We start from the raw sequence: 17,575 nt of genomic DNA, 5'->3' as shown, positions 1-17,575 counted from the left end.
TTGACCAAACGTTGGATGGAGGCTGTAGGCATTAATATGTCAGAGTGGATGAAGGAGAAGGTGCTGATGGTGGTCCTCACCTTGCTTGCCTCTCTCTCCTTCTCTCTCCGTCTCTCGTATTTTATCCGCCGCACCCTGAAGCGAGCGGGTCAGTGAGAGTGCAAATCAAAGTGGGTTGGGGAGAACAGATGCCGCTGACCGACTAATTTTTCGGTCAATGACTCCTCAAAGGGATTTTATAGTCCCTCGTTGCTTTTAATGCCTTTGTCGTAAGGTTGCAACCCCCTTCCCCCCGCAGATAACTGGACCATAAACCAGGACTTCATTCAAGCCCGAAATAGCCCGGGCCAGAGCCGCACTTCCTGCACTGATTCTTCACCGCCCAAGCTCCCCACTTTTGCCGCAGGTCGCCTTGCCAAAAGTCGCAAGGCAGCACCGATATAACGGGGCCCCTGTTATTTAGCCGGGTAGTGGAAATTATATAATCTGCCGGCGCTGCAGTATATCTGGAGCTAATCTAAACGCTCCGCCAATCATCTTTGTGTTTGAAGCTGCTTTTCAAACCTTGTTTTTTACCCAAATGACGAGGCTGGGCAATCGGCAGGACATCAACATGTGGAAGCACCTTCTGTGATCGGACAAGAATGGAATGAGCCGGGATCATTTGCGGCTTTTCAACTGGCAAAAGTTCAGCCGCTGACGGACAGGCCGTAGAGTCCAACAATGACGTGGGGGGCAATCAGAAAGTAACCCAGAGGAAGCCATCCAAATATTGACAGTAAGGACCATTTGACTTGATGTGTGTCACATTCGATTACGTCCCGCTGAAGCATCTCCTACAGTCTAGTTTTAACGAGAGCCAACAAGGCGCAACGGTTTTTATAAATACCGGACAAGTCGTCATCTTTTACGATTGGCTTTGTTGGAGCCAAGGTCTCATATACACTGAAGTTGAACCCCCACAATTTGGAATGCTTTTTGAGGGGTGGTAGTAATTAGAAGAAGATTGAGAGTCCTCCGTTCAGCAAGCATCAAAGGGACGTGTGAGGAGAAGAACATAGAAAGAATGGAAGATGATGAACGGACAAAGAAAAAGAACCTTCATTGGACAAAAGAAGATAAGGAAAATAATTCAAGATGAAAAATGTAAGATTGGCCAGAGAAAAATAAGCGAACAAGAACATGAACAAAAGAATACTGGAACAACATAATGAGAATACAGGAACATTATGAACCTAAGATGGCAATGAGAGGAGAAATTAAAAGAAAAATAAGAAAAATGGAAGATGGACATACAAAGAAAAAGAACTTACAAATGGCAGGAAAAAAAACACACAAGACGCCGGAAAAAAACAACTGGTGTCGCACTGCTAGCAGTGTGGATAATTCGACAAATGACAGGTTGAACGACCTTCCGGAACAACCTTAGCGGTCCCACTCCAGAAAGAAAGCAAAGCTCCCAAAACGAGTATGCGGCCTGAGGGCGTTTGCTTCATGGTCCGCTGTGCACACTTCCCATTCCTGGGCCGGGACCCGTAAGAGATTAAAAGACTGGGGAGGGACCACGACAAGACAAAGACAAAGTGATAGCAAGGGGACACCACAAAAAGAAGCACGGCAAAAAAAAAAGATTTTATGACGCCGCGCATTGTTAAGCGAGCTTATAAACGACGAGCTCTGATGCAGCGAGCACTTCGCTTCCCAATTGAGCTCGGTTATCGGCTCGGGACAGGACAGTTAAATGAAATTAACTGCGAGCAGTGGTGAGACGTAACCGAGTAAAAATACTTTTCTGATGACTTCCTACTTTGACTCCCTGCATTTGAACGCAGCTCGAAACTTCAGATACGCATTAAAGTACCCGGCATGTTTCTTTTCTTATCTTCAGAACTTGTGATTGAGATTTTATTGCTGGCTGTGTGTAAATCCCTCCTAAATAAAATAACAAACACATTTCTTTCCATTTGGGGCGAACCTGAGTTCTGTTGGCAGCTTAGTCCATTTGCGTGCAGCATAACAGCTAAAAGGCTGATTCACCATGTTTGCGTTGAACTCTCGGCTCCAATAATTGAGCCGAATCTGCTGACCTCTGAACCCCACAGGCTTTATATTGCAGACACATTTCTTTATTGTATTCAGGATTTAAGGCTTTCAGTGGTGTATGGACCAGTAGCATCATTTCAAAATGTAGTCTTCAGCTGGGAGTCAGTTTCAAGTCGAGCATAGGAGTTAATTTAGCTTTTTTTTTGGATTCATGTTTTGAGAAGTCGAGGCAAACAAAATGCGTCACGTTATGTATGTACTATATAAACTACTTTGTGTGCACAAACTTCTTTTTGTTGAGCCTAGTTATCACAATGGGCATATAACTGCCGATAAAAATTCATTTTCACATTTCGGTGACTTTCTTTTTTGACTTTTACTATGAGTCCAAGAGTTGAATCAGTACTAATGACTGGAATAGTCAATGTTTTTTTGTTTTTTTTGTTATTTAAATTTTTGCCACTTCAATAGCGTAAACTTGAAGAGAACACAAGTGACAAAGACGTATCCCATCCAGGAAAAATAACATCACGTACGACCTTTCATAACAACGCCATCTACCACTTGTCACACAGGACATGTTGCTAACGACCTGCGATGGGGGCGTTTCAAATTGAGGTAAGAGAATCCCTCGGCTTGCACGTACCGCAGACATGATAGCGTTTACCTGCGGGACATGTTGCAATTATTGACCAGATTTAGTACCTGAAATGATAATCATCGTTATCACGGGAAGATCATGTTTTCAAAAAAAGGGTTGTGGATTTTAATGACGGCTTCCACTGAAGAACAGCAAGTTAAGAGGTCGCCGCAAAGAAAAGCCGTATCTATCCGCAGTTGGTTATTCATAAATTCACCAATTTAAAAATCTCTGAGGTGTCATAAGATGGCCAAAGCCCAAGCAGAATTGGTCTCAAGGAAGTATTTCGACGGGATACATTTCGATTTTGTATGTCAGGACAGAACAAAGTTTAGCCTGGGCTGTTAAAGGAAGCTAGGAAAGTCTTTACTGCGTATGTGTGCACTGCTGATAATGTTTTTTTTTTTTTCAAAATCAAATGAAGCTTTTAAGGGTAATGTTGGAAGATGAGTCAAGCAGTTGGAGGAACCAGAAACCTTGCTCAGGGGCACTCTAACGGAGGATGGAGGAGATATGTTATTTCAATGACTCGTCCAATGTTCAGCGAAGGCTTGTGGAGTTCAATTCTGCCTTGATTACGACTGTTTTCTCTGTATTTTAGGAAGAATCCGACACAGACACTTACAGACTGGTACAAACAAAAGCGCCTTTTGTACGTCCGGGACCGGCGTTGCCGCGGTGATGCCGCGGTGATGCCATTCTCACCCACTCCACATTGCACTGTACAGAGAAACGTTTCTGTGTCCTCAATATGGTGAATCCTTAAAGTGTCTTGTAATCTTTTTACTGCTGCTTTTGGGCGAAAGGGTGTCTGTGTGACATCCTGTTGTCTTTGTTGGGCGGTCTCAAGTCGAGGGGAGTTCTTAAGTTAATTGCCATTGGAGTGGTCCCCGAGCCACTCTTGACAGTTTTGTCTCTGATTCAAATGTGGGACAATGCTTCACCTCTCCACCGTATTGCATTACAATGTTCAATCAAAGAAACTTGAGCCTGGTTTTGCGTAATTTGATCTTGACCAGGAACAAAAGATCAGAACCGTAGAAGCCTTTTCTAGGTCTTGGTATCAGTTGAGCTGATCTTGACTTCACCACGAGCACGTAACGTATCTAAACCATGCTCCACATTGGACAATTTTGTCCGTCTGAGAAGAAAGATGCGCAATCGTGAGAAAATGCCCATCATAGCTATTCATCAGCAGTTGAACATTTCAGAGGAAGACCAGAACAAAGGCCCAAAGACCATTATTGTAGAAGCTGGCCGCAGAAACCAGGTTTATCTGATCTGACTACAACACCAGTACTTTAACTTTCTACAAAAGCCTATTCTACACTTGTCGTAGCTCAGTACTTGTGGTCCAACAAGACCGTGACCCGTTCATACTTCATGAGCTGTACCGCCAAGCCTCACACCTCTTACTCACACTGCCTTGACATCAAAAGCAGGTAGCACCTCCAAGGGAGCAAAGCCAGACGATGCAAAACACACCTGTTTTCTATCCCCCTGTTTGTGCACCGCTTAGCCGGCATGCGAGGAATGTAAATTACATGTGCTTTGGCTCTGTTGCAAGAGGTTACGATGTTTAGCCCCCCCCCCCCCACTCTGAAAACTATTGCCGCTATCCTTGTGTCGTTCACAGCGGTCCGATGTGATTACAGGGTCCAGGGACGAGGAGGAGGAGGGAGAAATCAAAGAGATTGTGGTCCGAAGCGGGTGCGGGAAACGCAATCTGCAGCCGCAGATCAAATGCGTCGCTTATCTTCCTTGTTTATGCCTGACAGGCATCATTATCACATTGCCTCGTCTCGTCATCTCAAAGGCAAGGGGGAGAGACACTGAAGCCATTGTTTCAAAGTTAAACAGGAGGACCTGAACAGTAAACTGGCCACCCCTCATGTTTTTGCATGCTGGCGTTTGGCTGATGATGCGGGTGCTGACAGCTATCTTTTAAGCCAGCGGTTCTCAAACCGGGGGTCTCGGGACTCCAGGTTATCCAAAAGCTCAAGCTTGGCGGTTTGCTGGGCAACGTTATACAACAGGGCTCTTCAATCCTGTTCCTTGAGGGCTGCTGTCCTACCCGTTTTCCATCGCTCCTTGCTGCAACACACCTGATTCAAATGATCAGGATCGTTATCCTGCTTCTGCAGACCTTGCTGATGATCTGATTATTTGGATCAGGTGTGATGCAGCGAGGACAGATGGAAAACAGGCAGGATAGCGGAATCAAGGAACAGGATTGAATAGCCCTGTTTGATCTGTTGATTACGTTGTCTGTTACGTATTAGTGAAATGTGAATATAAATACTAGTGAAAATCAAATAAATACGAAATAAAAGTTTAGATAAAATAATTGACTGGCAAGATTGCATACATTTTACAAAAAAATTATAAAGCTAGAAATCTTTTTATCAAATTAAACTATTTTACATAAAGCAAAAAAAGGGAATAAACTAACATTAATTAGATTTTAATAATTGGTTAATTCATTAAAATCATATAAATCAACAGTCGGATCATATTAATGTGACACAAAATTATTCTATCATCATTTGAAGGTCTTTTTTTAAACACAAACATCTGGACTATTTTTTTTTTAACCTGACCTACAAATGACCTGAAAATCAAACTGCACCTCCACACACCGCCTGCCGGCAGCACACGTGCTGCTCTTCCTATTTCTTCTTTCTTGTCGTGATGACTTCCTGTCATTAGTCCTCTGTGTACGCACGCTTGGAAAGTTGAATTACTTTTTTTTTTTTTGGTGGGGGGGCAACTTCCTGTTTTGTTTCCATCCAACGGGTTTGTTCGGAGATTACCTCCTAACTGCAGTCTCAGTTACACCGGGTACGCTTATTATACTTCATTCCACGGATGACAGTACGTGTCTTCGTTATCTTGCTTCCACTACACGGCTCAAGTGACAAAGGGATTTCTGCTCCTGAATGGCGTGATTCCAACATGGGTCATGCCGCCATAAAAGGAAGACACACTTTTCATGTTGCACTTTCCTAAATCAGAAAGATTTAAGATTTTGATGTTTCATTTTTAATCTGTTATGTGTTGGGTTAAAAAAAATGTGTATGCTATTTATGAGTTAGTATATCATTTCGCCACAAGGTGACACATATCGCTAAGTGTGCAAATGTGCTAGAAATAATCATCTATTTTTAGTTTAACTACGTCTTGGTCAAGAAATTGGTAAAAACCCATCTAAGTTTGTTCGACCGCATCATATTTTACTGTGATAAAATGAGTAGAAGAGGATGCTAATTGACGATTAGCAAGATGCTAACGTTAGTCGCGAGCAGCTACCCGCTACGCTAGCACATACATTACATGTACTACTTTCCGCAAGTACTTTGTTGGATGCTAATTAGCGAAGCTAAAGTGACATTATTAATGTATTAATTCATCATGGTCAAATAAAAAAATAAAAATGTACACGTGCGAAATAACTGAGCCACTTAGGGCAACCATATCTACAGTCAATATCCGATAGTTCCTGAACCTCAGGGTTCATTGACGACTATACGGTTGCTGGAAATTGGGCCTACCTTGCTCTAATCAATGCTTGAAGCCACGTTATTTGGAGAACTAAACAGAACCTGCTGAGTTGATTTAGATAACTCATTGCGCAAGTGGGTACAGTGTAAAAAAATAAAATAAAAAATATTCCATGTGTTGCTTGGGCTTGCTCAACCATCTGAATCAAATGAGTCTCCATCCAAATGCATCACAGGCAAGCAGCCGCAGCGTGTTTGTTGTTTCTACCCATGTAAACGACATGGTCTGTAAGCATGTTTGGATTATTTTGGCAAGTTACGAACTAGTACAGTACAGAGAGACAAAAAAAAAGGGAATTTTCTTCTCCCTTGGGAGCCACAGAGCAGCCGAGATGTTTTAGCGTCAATTCTATCTGGTGGACAGATTACTTTGCGTGAAACGTGTTTCTGTTGCTTTGCGAGACTCTTAATTGCTTTCCGTCTTTATTTGGAGCGGCCCGGTCACGACAAGAAGGCATCGCCCATTTGCGGCGTATCCGATCTCTGGTGGACGTCAGCTAAAAGAGTTTTTATTGTGTCCAGAGTCACAATAACAGCGCCACAATGGGCCGCTAAAGAGGCCTCCCCTTTTTTAAAACGCCAACGTCTCCGATTGCTGATCTGGCCTGTGAAAGTGATCCCCTTTCACTGTGGTTTGTGTGACTGTGGGAAGAGCAGCGGTACCGGGAAGCAGATGGTTCGGTTAAAGGACAAGGGCGGTGGGTGGGGGAGGTAGCGGGGGATCCCACCGGCCTCAGTTACCGACGATCCATTGAGGGCCGGCGGATTCTGTTTCATGCCATCGGTGGAGTGTGACCACTGGGGGGAGGGTTTGCGGCTGTTAGCTGGACCTGTTTTATCTTGACCTTCAATACGGGAGGCCACCTGAAGACTTGGATTTCAGCCCTCTTGAGCACGGAACCGTCGCGTCGCATTGGGCTCGTCATTGGCTCGTCAACACGAGGGACAAAGGCGGACTTGTTAAAAGACCGAGATGAGTCCAGTGAAGCACCTGCAGGGATCAACGCTGGACCGAGTCAGCAAATGTACTTATACGCTCTACTTAAAAAGGAAGTCAACCCCCCCCCCCCCAATTTTTTTGTAATAATCTGTCCTATTTGCCTTTACTAGTAGAAATGAGTAAAATAAGATTAATATTGCCTTTGTGGAATATAAATTCAGAAGAAAAAATCCACCCCTTTGTCAGCATATCAGGGGGTGATCATTTGGTATTTTCTGTCAACTCAGGACTCAGGTAATGACCAATCACGGCTCACATGCTTTCTGAAACTGAAATTCTGAATATTCTGAAGTGATCAAGCCCATTCTGATCAGGATTTTGCTCTGAACTAGAGGGGCAGTTACAGCGATTGATGATCGGATCAGGGCACAATTATTCTGAAATGTCGGAACAAACCGTCTTTACGGCGCATGTCCGTGACGGCAGTATACGCGTTTCTGTTATTCCCCGGCAGCCAGTTGAAGCAGGGCGAGCGACGTTAGGAAATATTCACTTGAGATAACAGTGCAAACGCTAACGTTTAAAGTCGGAATACACGGAGTGAGGTTTTGTTGACACGGTAGTTGCTACAGCTTCTTCTTGTGTGGTCAATCTGCGCATGTCAAAACAGTTCTGCTGGAAAGTATGATGCATGAACACGGAAGTCCTAATCGGATCGGATGTTAAGAGTGTGCATCAAAACGTCACGGGTGGGATAGAGACTCGGTTGCCTCTGTGATCCTCGACACGTCGTCCTGGCTATCGGCTTTGTTGGCGTGTTTGCAGTCCACTTAGCCTCACTCCAGTCCTTTTATTCCAACGTTTGCTCGACCCGTTGACCCGTGTTCGCTTGTTTGTCGCACGCATCCACGTCAATGGGCGTTTTCTCGCGTGGAGGAAATGTGCATCTCCGGCCCGCAAAGTGAAGCAGATGGACGGAAAGCAGCGAAACGACTCGTCCGTGTATTTACAGTAAAGTGGCTGCCTATTACGCGACCGCAGCACCGAGCAGACCTCGGTGGACCGGGCCCAAACATAACGGGCGTGTAAAAAAAAAAAGGCAAGTTCGCCGGACAGGTCACGTCTGACACACGAGCAATTTAATATGCCGCCGTCATGTGTTGCTGCTTTCGCTCACAAGTCAGAATTCCGCGTGACACCGCAAAGTACATGCTTTTTTTTTTCTGCTCATAACCAAAGTTGGACCAAATATTGGCAAGAACTGTGGAAGATGTTTGAAATGTCACGAGATTTATTAAAAGCATTCTCTAAGAAAAAAAAAGAACGACAAAGACCAACTGTCAGAAGGCTTTTTTTAGGCTTGGGATATAAAAAGAAATCAAAAGTGCGCAAAACTCGGGTGAGGCTGCTCCAGAGAATCAGTGGAAATGTTTCAGACAAAGTCGGACGTCCACTCTGTCATCTGGCGGCCCACCAAACATTTACATGAGCAAGAATCCTGTAAAGGACGGACAATTCAATTTTTCCACCTAAAACATGTCAATTATAACGTATCGAGTTTTATCTATTTATCTCATTAAATTATTTGTACATAGATTTATCAGAAATTATACACTTACAAAAAAACAAAAATTAAATTCAGACTTAGTTCATAATGGAAATGAAAAATTGTAAAATTGTTATTTAGATTTCTATTTTATCAAACAATTAATCTAATTAATTTTAAACAATAAAATAAAAAAAATGTATTTCTTTATTTCCATAAAAAATTGTTGATTTTTTTTATTGAATAACTGGTTCCTGAATTAAAAACGACGTTCATGAAAAACAAGCCTAAATTAATTTTTTAATTTTGCATTTCATAGATGGTTAATAAATACGGAATTTAAAGAATTACAAGAGTAAATTCAGAAAACAAGCATTACTTATTTTATTATTGCAATTACTTAAAATTCTTATTTATTTGTAATTTATTTCATGCTATTAAAAATTACCAAAATATGAGTAAAATAAACAATTGGGAGTTACATCTTTTAAATGATGTAACAATTAAATAGATTAAAATTAATATGTACAATCAGACCTTGAAAATTATTAAGAAATAATATTTTACATAATATAAAAAAGCAAGCGTCAAATAAAGCATCTTGTGGCCCCGGTGGGGGAGGACTCCTCCCCAATTTTCTTTCGAATTGATTCTTGCTCATGAAAACGATTGTTTGTGCGTGACTTAATAGGATTCATAGAAAAACAGACTGTGTTTCATTCGTGTTCTGCGACTATTCGATTTGGCCTCCTCGCCTGCGGCACGTGCAATGCCGACGACGTGATGGGCGCGGGCGAGAATGTCATTTGGGATTCGACGCGGGGGAAAGCCATGAAAAGCGTCGGCGGAAAAAGTCCAGCGATCTTGTTGAAGGAGTTACAAGGCCTGTTGCAGGTCTTTGTGAGTGGTGGAAAGTAACCAAGTACAAAAACGTCATTAGACGGGCAAAGACCACTAAGTGGATTTCGCAAGTCTCTGTACTTTACTTGAGTTCTCATTCTCAAACTCTCGGGCGGGTATTAACTGACACTTGAGTGAGAGCCAGGCTGGTGACAGCACTAATCCCATGTTGACTTGCGGGTACCACCGGGTCCTACTCGCTCGTGATGCTTTTACATCATGCAGACACAGGTAGGACCAGGTACTAGATACGAAATAAACCACATCTGTCTGGTTAAAGAAAAATTTTCCTTCCTGCTCATTCTTCTGCCTTTATGGTCTCCTGTTCCTTCCAGGTCCTTTTTGGCTTCCTGTTTCTTCTTCTATTATGTTTTTTGGTTACTTCCGGGTCCTTGGTGGCTTCCTGTTCCTTATTCATTTCCTGTTTCTTGCTGTTCTATGCGGCTTCTTGTTGCTTTATGACTCCCTCTTCCTATCATTTCTCAGTTCAAAGGACTTTCAATGAAAACCAGCCTTGAACTTAACATTTCACTGTGGACACTTCCGTCCCAACGTCAGGACCAACTAGCGCACCACCCTCGCCGGTAGCGGTTTGGAGCCACTGAGGCTTTGCCTGTGCTGCTTTGCATGCTGGGTGGACAAGGCAGCAGCGTGGGCAGGTGGTGATTTGCGTTACATGTAAAACAGAAGAGGGGCAAAAAGAAACCCAAAAAAACAAGTGCAGTGTGCATGGAGGTACTGTGATCAAACGAAAGCAGATCTTTGAACGTGACAGGCCCGCAGTCACGGCGGCACGATAATAAGCACTACTGTGCTTGTAATAACCGGGTACGTTTCTGCGGCGGTTTTCTGAGGGGGAGGCGGTCCGATGCCTTGGCACGAACAGCAGAGCGAGGGCGTCGCCTGCAAAGCGTGACCTCCGCAAGGGTATATCCGCCCGGGGGTCGACAGGAAGTCGATGGGCACGAGCAGCGCACACATTGCTGACCTTTTGTCACTCTTGAATTCTGTCAACAAGTGAAAGGAAAGACTTTTGAGGCAGAATTCTTACTGCCGCTAACGCCAGATTAAGGCCTGACCCACAGTACATGATTACTAATTTCCCTTTGAAATAACATTAGCGCATGAGGAAAGCAACATCTGAGCACGTCGGCGAGAGGTGTCAGTTTGTTTTGCTGCACTTCTGGTTATCTTATCAGATTCAGACACGCACTAGATAAGACAACAAACAATACACACACACGATAAAATCGGAGTTTGAATAATCTTCAAATTGTAATCATCGCCATCCTATTTGCGGGTCGCGATTCACAAATTTGAGTGACGTTCCCATCCGGTATGCGGCCTCGCTCTGCCATGTGTGTCCACGTTCAGCTGACAGTCAAATCTGTTTGCCTCGTCTCGCCATGTGTGCAGTGCATACATGCACACGCACACACAAACACCTGCACAAACTGACAACTGTAGCCAGACGTCGACTAAGCAACCTTAAACGGACACGCCCTGCTCGGTTGAAGAAGAGTTCATGTTTCTCACACAAGACAGCAAACACAGACTCGCACTCGTACTCACACGGCCAACGATTGGCAGTGAAACCAATGTTATTTCAGAAGCGATTGCTATTGTAAAATCACAGGTCACAAAAAAATAAATAAATAAATAAAAAATGGAAATACTCCGCTCACGAGTCTGGTGTCTGTTAGCTTCAGCTTCAGTTAAGTATTGACAGAAAATTTGCTTGTCATGCTTTGATGCATATTACAAGAGAAAAAAAGAAAAAGCAAGGCAGCTGATTATCATTTTGGGCCAAGCTAATTAAATCCAACATGGTCAAAAAAGACTCAAAGTTTTTTTTTGTATTCTACGGAAATAATTTCATGATATTTATCTGAAGAACGACAGCTGATATGAACAATTATGAAGCATTATTACCTCAAATATTGTTTGGATACAACGCAGCTAATTTTGTAGTATTGCACTCAAAACAAAGGCTGCAACTGATGATTCTTTTGATTATCGATTCATCTGTTGAATATTTTGCCGATTAATCGGATTTGAAAATCATCAATCCCTTTATTCAAAAACAGAATGTTATTTCAACTGACAAAGTAGAAAATGGACAAATAAATTATTCATGATTCAGTGACTTTTGTCCGTAACTTGTCTGAAAAAAGCCAAAATGTTGATGCTTGTATTCCAAAGTAAAAGCAAATGTTTATTTTGATTCAACACAAAAATGATCAGTCTGCTTTCATAGAGGCCTCCGGAAATCGTTACTTTTGAGAAGCTGAAATTCTAGGGATTTTGACCATTTTAAATAAAAAAAAAAGATATCCGAACAATTAATCAATTATAAAAAACTGATTAGCGATTCGAATAGTTGTCGATTAATCGTTGACATCTAACTGATTAATCCACGATGTATTTCAAGCCAACGCCACAATTCAAGATCAAGATCTTAACACACCCCACAGAATAATCTTCAAAGACATGTGACAATCGGGCCCCCTGAGTTTGATCGGAAGACAGAGAAAATGTTCACATTAGAAAACAAAATGCCGGAATGTGATGGCTTAAACTATCCAAAAACATCAAGCAGTACACTGGAAAAGTTAGCGCTAATATCGTCATCTCAATCAAAGCAATTAGGCCGTCTATCAAAGAGCAAGGTGGCATTCCTCAGCAGGCCTGAGCTTGACGAGACGCGAGCTAACCGCGTTAGCCTCGGAGGGGAAAGGCAGGATGTGACGTGCACCACGCCGCACTTATCCCTGAAAGAATGAGATGAATCTGTCCAAAATCCAAAGATGACAAGTTTTCACAAAACATTGCAAGTGGTGAGAAAAATAGAAGAAAACAAAGCGGAAAAACGTTGATGCTCCATTCCATCCATCTGCCTGTTTCGTGATCGACACGGGCAGATTAGCGGTTTGCCGTGGTTTCGAAAAGTCAAGGTTTTCCATAACCGCTAATGAGCTGCGGGGATTTCTAAGCAGGGCACAAGATGATTGGCCTCTTGCAGAGTTGAGTAAGCGAGCCTCCTCTTTGAAGTTAAGTGGGGCCGGTCGGGGGGAGGGGGGAGCAGTTACAAAACCAAAGAGACAATGCAAACACAGACGAATTTTTGCGCTGCTGATTAATGTGTCCGGAAAAAAAAAATAAAGAACATGAGTCTGAGCCAATGAGTCTGTTCTAAAAATAGCTGACCAGTGACGGGACACTGAGACTTACTAAGAAGAATTAAAAGAGAAGAATTTATTTTAATTCAACATGGTCCATCTATAATGTTTTAATGTATCAAATACTCTGTTTTGTTGAAAAAAAAATTGATTGTGTTCAATGGGGGGGGGGACGCTGTTTGCATTTACACAATTTTTTCCTAAAAGGATATTTTAAAGCTGGAATATAAATATTGTGATATTTCTGCTCACGGTTATCATAGCGTTCGATTCTAATCTCAGCCCATGCCTATTCACCTATTTTTAATTATTTGTCATTTTCTACTAAAAGACGAGCTATGTATGTCTTTGACCCGCCTAGGTTCAGCCTGGGTTGTTACAAGAGAGTCTTCGCCGCATGTCCAATCAAATACTCTGTATGCCATTTATTTTGGAGGTAAGATGTGCGAAATAAGTTTGAACTGTATTTACTATTTAAACTATTAATATACTTTCTTCAAAACTTTTGGGGGTAATCACAGTCATTATCATTTATGTATCACAATATCTTGTCAAATGTAAATAAAGGCGAAGTTTAATTTAAGACCATAGTGTTTGTATATTAACACCGGTTATCTTCTTGTTTACACCTGTATGATAATTTTTTTTTTTTTTTTACCTTTTCCAATTCCAAAAAAGGACAAATTTGAGCAGGTTTTCAAACAAGCAATTCACATTTCGTGTTATCCAAAAGGGAATCCCGAAAGGGAACAATATCAGCGACAACATCTCACCAGAGAATATCGTGACATGTTATTGCAACACTTATCACCACTACATCAGTCAAGCAAAGGAATCCAAACAAACACAAGTCGTCAGGCGTGTTTTGACGGCAGATGTGATTTAATATGCAAATGTGGTCGCCACATGCACTGCCCAACATGGGTGGATGCTCCACCGCGTGTTTTTTAAGCTTTTCTAAGACCTTTTTTTTTTCCCAGGGCCAAAATAGAGCAAATGAAAAATGGTCATTAGATTGTAAGACGTCTTGTCAACGCGTGAAATAATTGTTGAAAACGCAGCCGACTCCCCCTCCTCTCTTTCTCTCCTCAATGTTATGAGGGGGAATACCGTGGCTTTAAATACTTTGTGTTAATACATAGGTACATATGGGAGCAGTTACGCAGCAGCCCAGATGGCCGACCCTCTAATTTGAAGCCCAAAGGGTGTCATTAGGAAGACAAAAAAATTAAAAAGGAAAGCCTGCGGATTTTTGCCGCTCCTGACATGAAAGGCGGCGCAAATTACAGCAAAAAGCAGGCAGGGCTCGGTTTGTGCGGTCGGGGTTATTAGATATCTGCGAGGAGGTTATGACCCAATATTGTGTTCGGGGGAGGTGCACACATGCTTCAGTATGACGCAAAAACTGAAGGCAGACGTGTAAAAAAAAAAAACAAAAAAAAAAACCCCACTTGTTTGCATTGCAAAGTAACACAGAAGCACGTGTGCACAGTCTCCAATTCAAGGTCAGTTTAGGTCAACTGGGTGCTTGATGACACATGGAAACCAATTCAAATGCAATGTCAAGAAACCTGGGGCAATGAAAAAGATCTTTTTGGAAAAAGACTACAGCCGCAGCAAGCGAATAGTTTTTAATCGATTATTCTACTAATTATCACATTGAATAATCAGATAAATAAATTCATCAATTCAGCATTATTCAACCCATCAATACCAATACAAACTATGCACGCGAGGGGCCGGTATTACTTTTGTCCACTTGGGGTCGCCATCCTTACGTTGCCCACTGTCATTACTGTGACTTTGAGTGTGTGTGGCTTTAAAGGGCGGGGCCAGGCCTGGTGAGTTACGTGTGCATCAGCTAAAGTATTTGACTGTTGTTAGCTAACGTTAGCCATTCTGGGCGTTGTGTGCCACTTGCGGCCGTGGCAGCTTGTATGTGAATGCGCTTAAGACGTTTTTATTTTGTTTACATTTGCGCAACACAGCAAAATGCACACAAACATCCTGACAATAATCCGTGTGGCAAAATGATCACGGCGATGCGTCGAGGTGGAGATTTTGCTTTGATTTATTTATTTTTTTCAATTTTTCAATTAATCGTTTCAGCTTTAATAACAACATCTGAACAGACAGTCCCAAATTGTCGTGTGATACAGCCATTAAAATTTATGTGTATTATTAAAAATGTCTTCCATCTTTAAGTCAACTTTTCCTACATTTATGCAGCATTTTGGCATTTTTAAGAGTTTCACAGGAACAAATCAGTTCAAATTTACTTTTAAATCAATCCAGTCTGAAACATAGTTGAGCGTGTCACATATAAAGTTCATGATAATGAGCTATAAACGCCCAAAAATACATGTTTGTAACATAATTACAACAAAACAGGAGATTTATATGCATCCATAAATCATGTCACATGTCTGTACTAAGACTTCACAGGTTACATTTACAAGATTCCTGCCAAATGTTCCCATTTAGTCATAAATCAGTTAAAAGTCACATTTAAATCCACACATTGATGACATGTATGCTCGTATTCCATTTAAAGTCAATAATATCGCAAGAAACACCCAAAATCATGTTTTTCCAACGTTATTAGCAATCTATCATTACCATTATTTGTAACGCAATTTTACGCGACAAACTAAACAGTCCCATTTCGGTTTCAACATTTTCAAGAATTCCAAGGTTTTTATGAATCAGTTGAATTCCATATTAACTCCCAAATTTGAGTGTACCGCAATAAAACAAAAAACATGAAATTCAGCTAGAAACAACTAAACTAACGTTTTGGAAACATATTTGTTGCAAAGGCAAGTTCTATGTGTATTATTAAAGGTGTCACCTGTCTTTTATGGTCCTCATTCCAAGATGAATACCTAATTTGGACATTTCAAGAATTACGTCATAATTACGTTACGAATTCACATTTCTACCAACACTGTAAGAACATTAGAGTCGCTACCACATATTAAGTAAACAATATTACTCTATAAACATTTAAAATTGTGTTTTGGTGACATAAACTAAGTATTATCAAGGGTGTAACTTGCCTGTTAACTGCTGACTGTCGGAAGATTTAAGCATTTTGAATGTTGCTGAATGAGGACATTTGCAACATCCTGCAGTCATAATTAATGTTTAAATGAATTTCTTGATTTCATCATCATTATGGAGTCATTAATCAACCCAGATTCCCATTTTATTGTCTAGACTAAAGACATATCTGACTAATTGTGTGTATATTTTCTATATTGATCCCAAAATGTCGACATGTTGAAGAACTCCAACGCAACAGGAGGCTCGGTGCACATCGGATGCTGTTTAGAAAAGAGCAAGTTGGGACTGAAACATCAATTGAAACGCTCATTTTACACTCAATATCCAACAACAACACCAAATATTCTTATAGATACGGCATGGCATATAAAGTACGATATAGTAGTTTGTGGCGCCGTTTGGAAGGGTCACTGATGGGGGGGGGAAACATCGCTGCGCGTGTCCGCCGGAGCGGAGCTTTCCCGGGGCACCGGGGCGAAGCCTTCTAGGGGCACCGGGACGGAGCAAAGTTCGGAGACGCGAGAAAAAAAGATCGAGGAATAACAGACGAAGGAGAAGAAGATGACGAAAGAGAAGAAAAAAGGACAAGCAAGACAACAGGTTGTGGACTCACTCACCGGTGTCGAAGTAAGAGAGTGAGGCGGAAGAAAGGAAGAAGAAGCCGGCCAGAAGCAGCGAGGAGGCGGCGGTCCACGAGTCCATGGTCCCAGGTGAGGTGAGGTTGAGGCGGGATCAGATCGGCTCGGCAAGGCGGTTGCGCTCCACTCTGGAAGTGCGTGAAAGCAGCCGGCAGCCTTCTAGCGGAGCCGTGGCGGAGGGACAGAGAGGAGTGGGGGACTAGATAGCAGCGCGGAGGGATCCGATTTCCAGGCCATGTGACAGGAAACCGAGCCAAACACTTTCAACCTGCGCTTTGAAGGAAGAAGTTGAAGAGGAGGAAGAGGAGGAGGTATGGACGGAGCGGCAGGTTAGTCAAGTGTAAAAACTCATACGAAGTGCTTGTTTAGACGAGTCCTTCCCAACCTTTAGTCAGCCCAGGGCACATATTTTACATTAGAAAAAGAAAATCACTCGGTATCACTGGCGGAGCGAGAGGAGGACCGAGGAGGCAAGTTGCCTATCCCTGGTCTCTATACTCCCACAGTGTGTCAAGTAGCTGAACAATTTAATATTAAATTAATGATCTACATTAGGCTATTTTTTTCTGATATTTTTAAGCTGAAAATGGAACGAATATTAAAGATGGGGGGGGGGCAAGATATATGAGTGCTTTCTAAAGAGAAACAACAAACATGACATCTTAAAGTATTTTATTATTATTATTAACATTGTAATTGATGTTGGATGTTGATCAATGATAACGGTTTAATACGTTTTGGTTTTACAGGACCACTGGGCTTGCCTTGGCCTCCCCATGCCCCGCCCCCAGGAATGAAAGTCTAACTCCGCCACAGCTCGACACATCACCAACAAATGGAAATGTCACACAAAAATGTGTGCAAGATGTCAAACCCGAATACAACCGCTGTTGTAAATGATGAAATCATCAGTCTCAGATGTTCATTCAGTTGTTTAAATTTGTAGAAAAAAACAAAGCAGATCACAGACACGACACAAAATTGTAAGTCATTCCTAGCTGTGAAAAACACTCCAAGAAATCTGGTAGCCAGTAACAAATACTTGTTTAGAGCACGCAGAGGG

At 42.0% G+C, this 17,575-nt stretch overlaps 1 protein-coding gene across 1 annotated transcript in view; it reads right to left on the bottom strand.

Moving 5' to 3' along the window:
- The window catches only part of kremen1 (kringle containing transmembrane protein 1), a 48,598-nt gene extending 31,822 nt beyond the window's left edge, over positions 1-16,776 (bottom strand). The window contains exon 1 of the mRNA XM_088288748.1: positions 16,492-16,776. Coding sequence (XP_088144874.1) covers positions 16,492-16,576 — 85 coding nt within the window. The 5' untranslated portion in view covers positions 16,577-16,776. The remainder of the gene's footprint in view (positions 1-16,491) is intronic.
- Between the last annotated feature and the right edge of the window lie 799 nt (positions 16,777-17,575).

This window comes from Idiotropiscis lumnitzeri, chromosome 1 (assembly GCF_059441095.1).
Source record: "Idiotropiscis lumnitzeri isolate Australia: NSW breed Sydney's pygmy pipehorse chromosome 1, RoL_Ilum_1.0, whole genome shotgun sequence".
In the NCBI taxonomy this organism is placed as follows: Eukaryota; Metazoa; Chordata; class Actinopteri; order Syngnathiformes; family Syngnathidae; genus Idiotropiscis; species Idiotropiscis lumnitzeri.
Note: the sequence above shows the minus strand (reverse complement) of the source record. Positions and strands in the feature narration are given on the sequence as shown.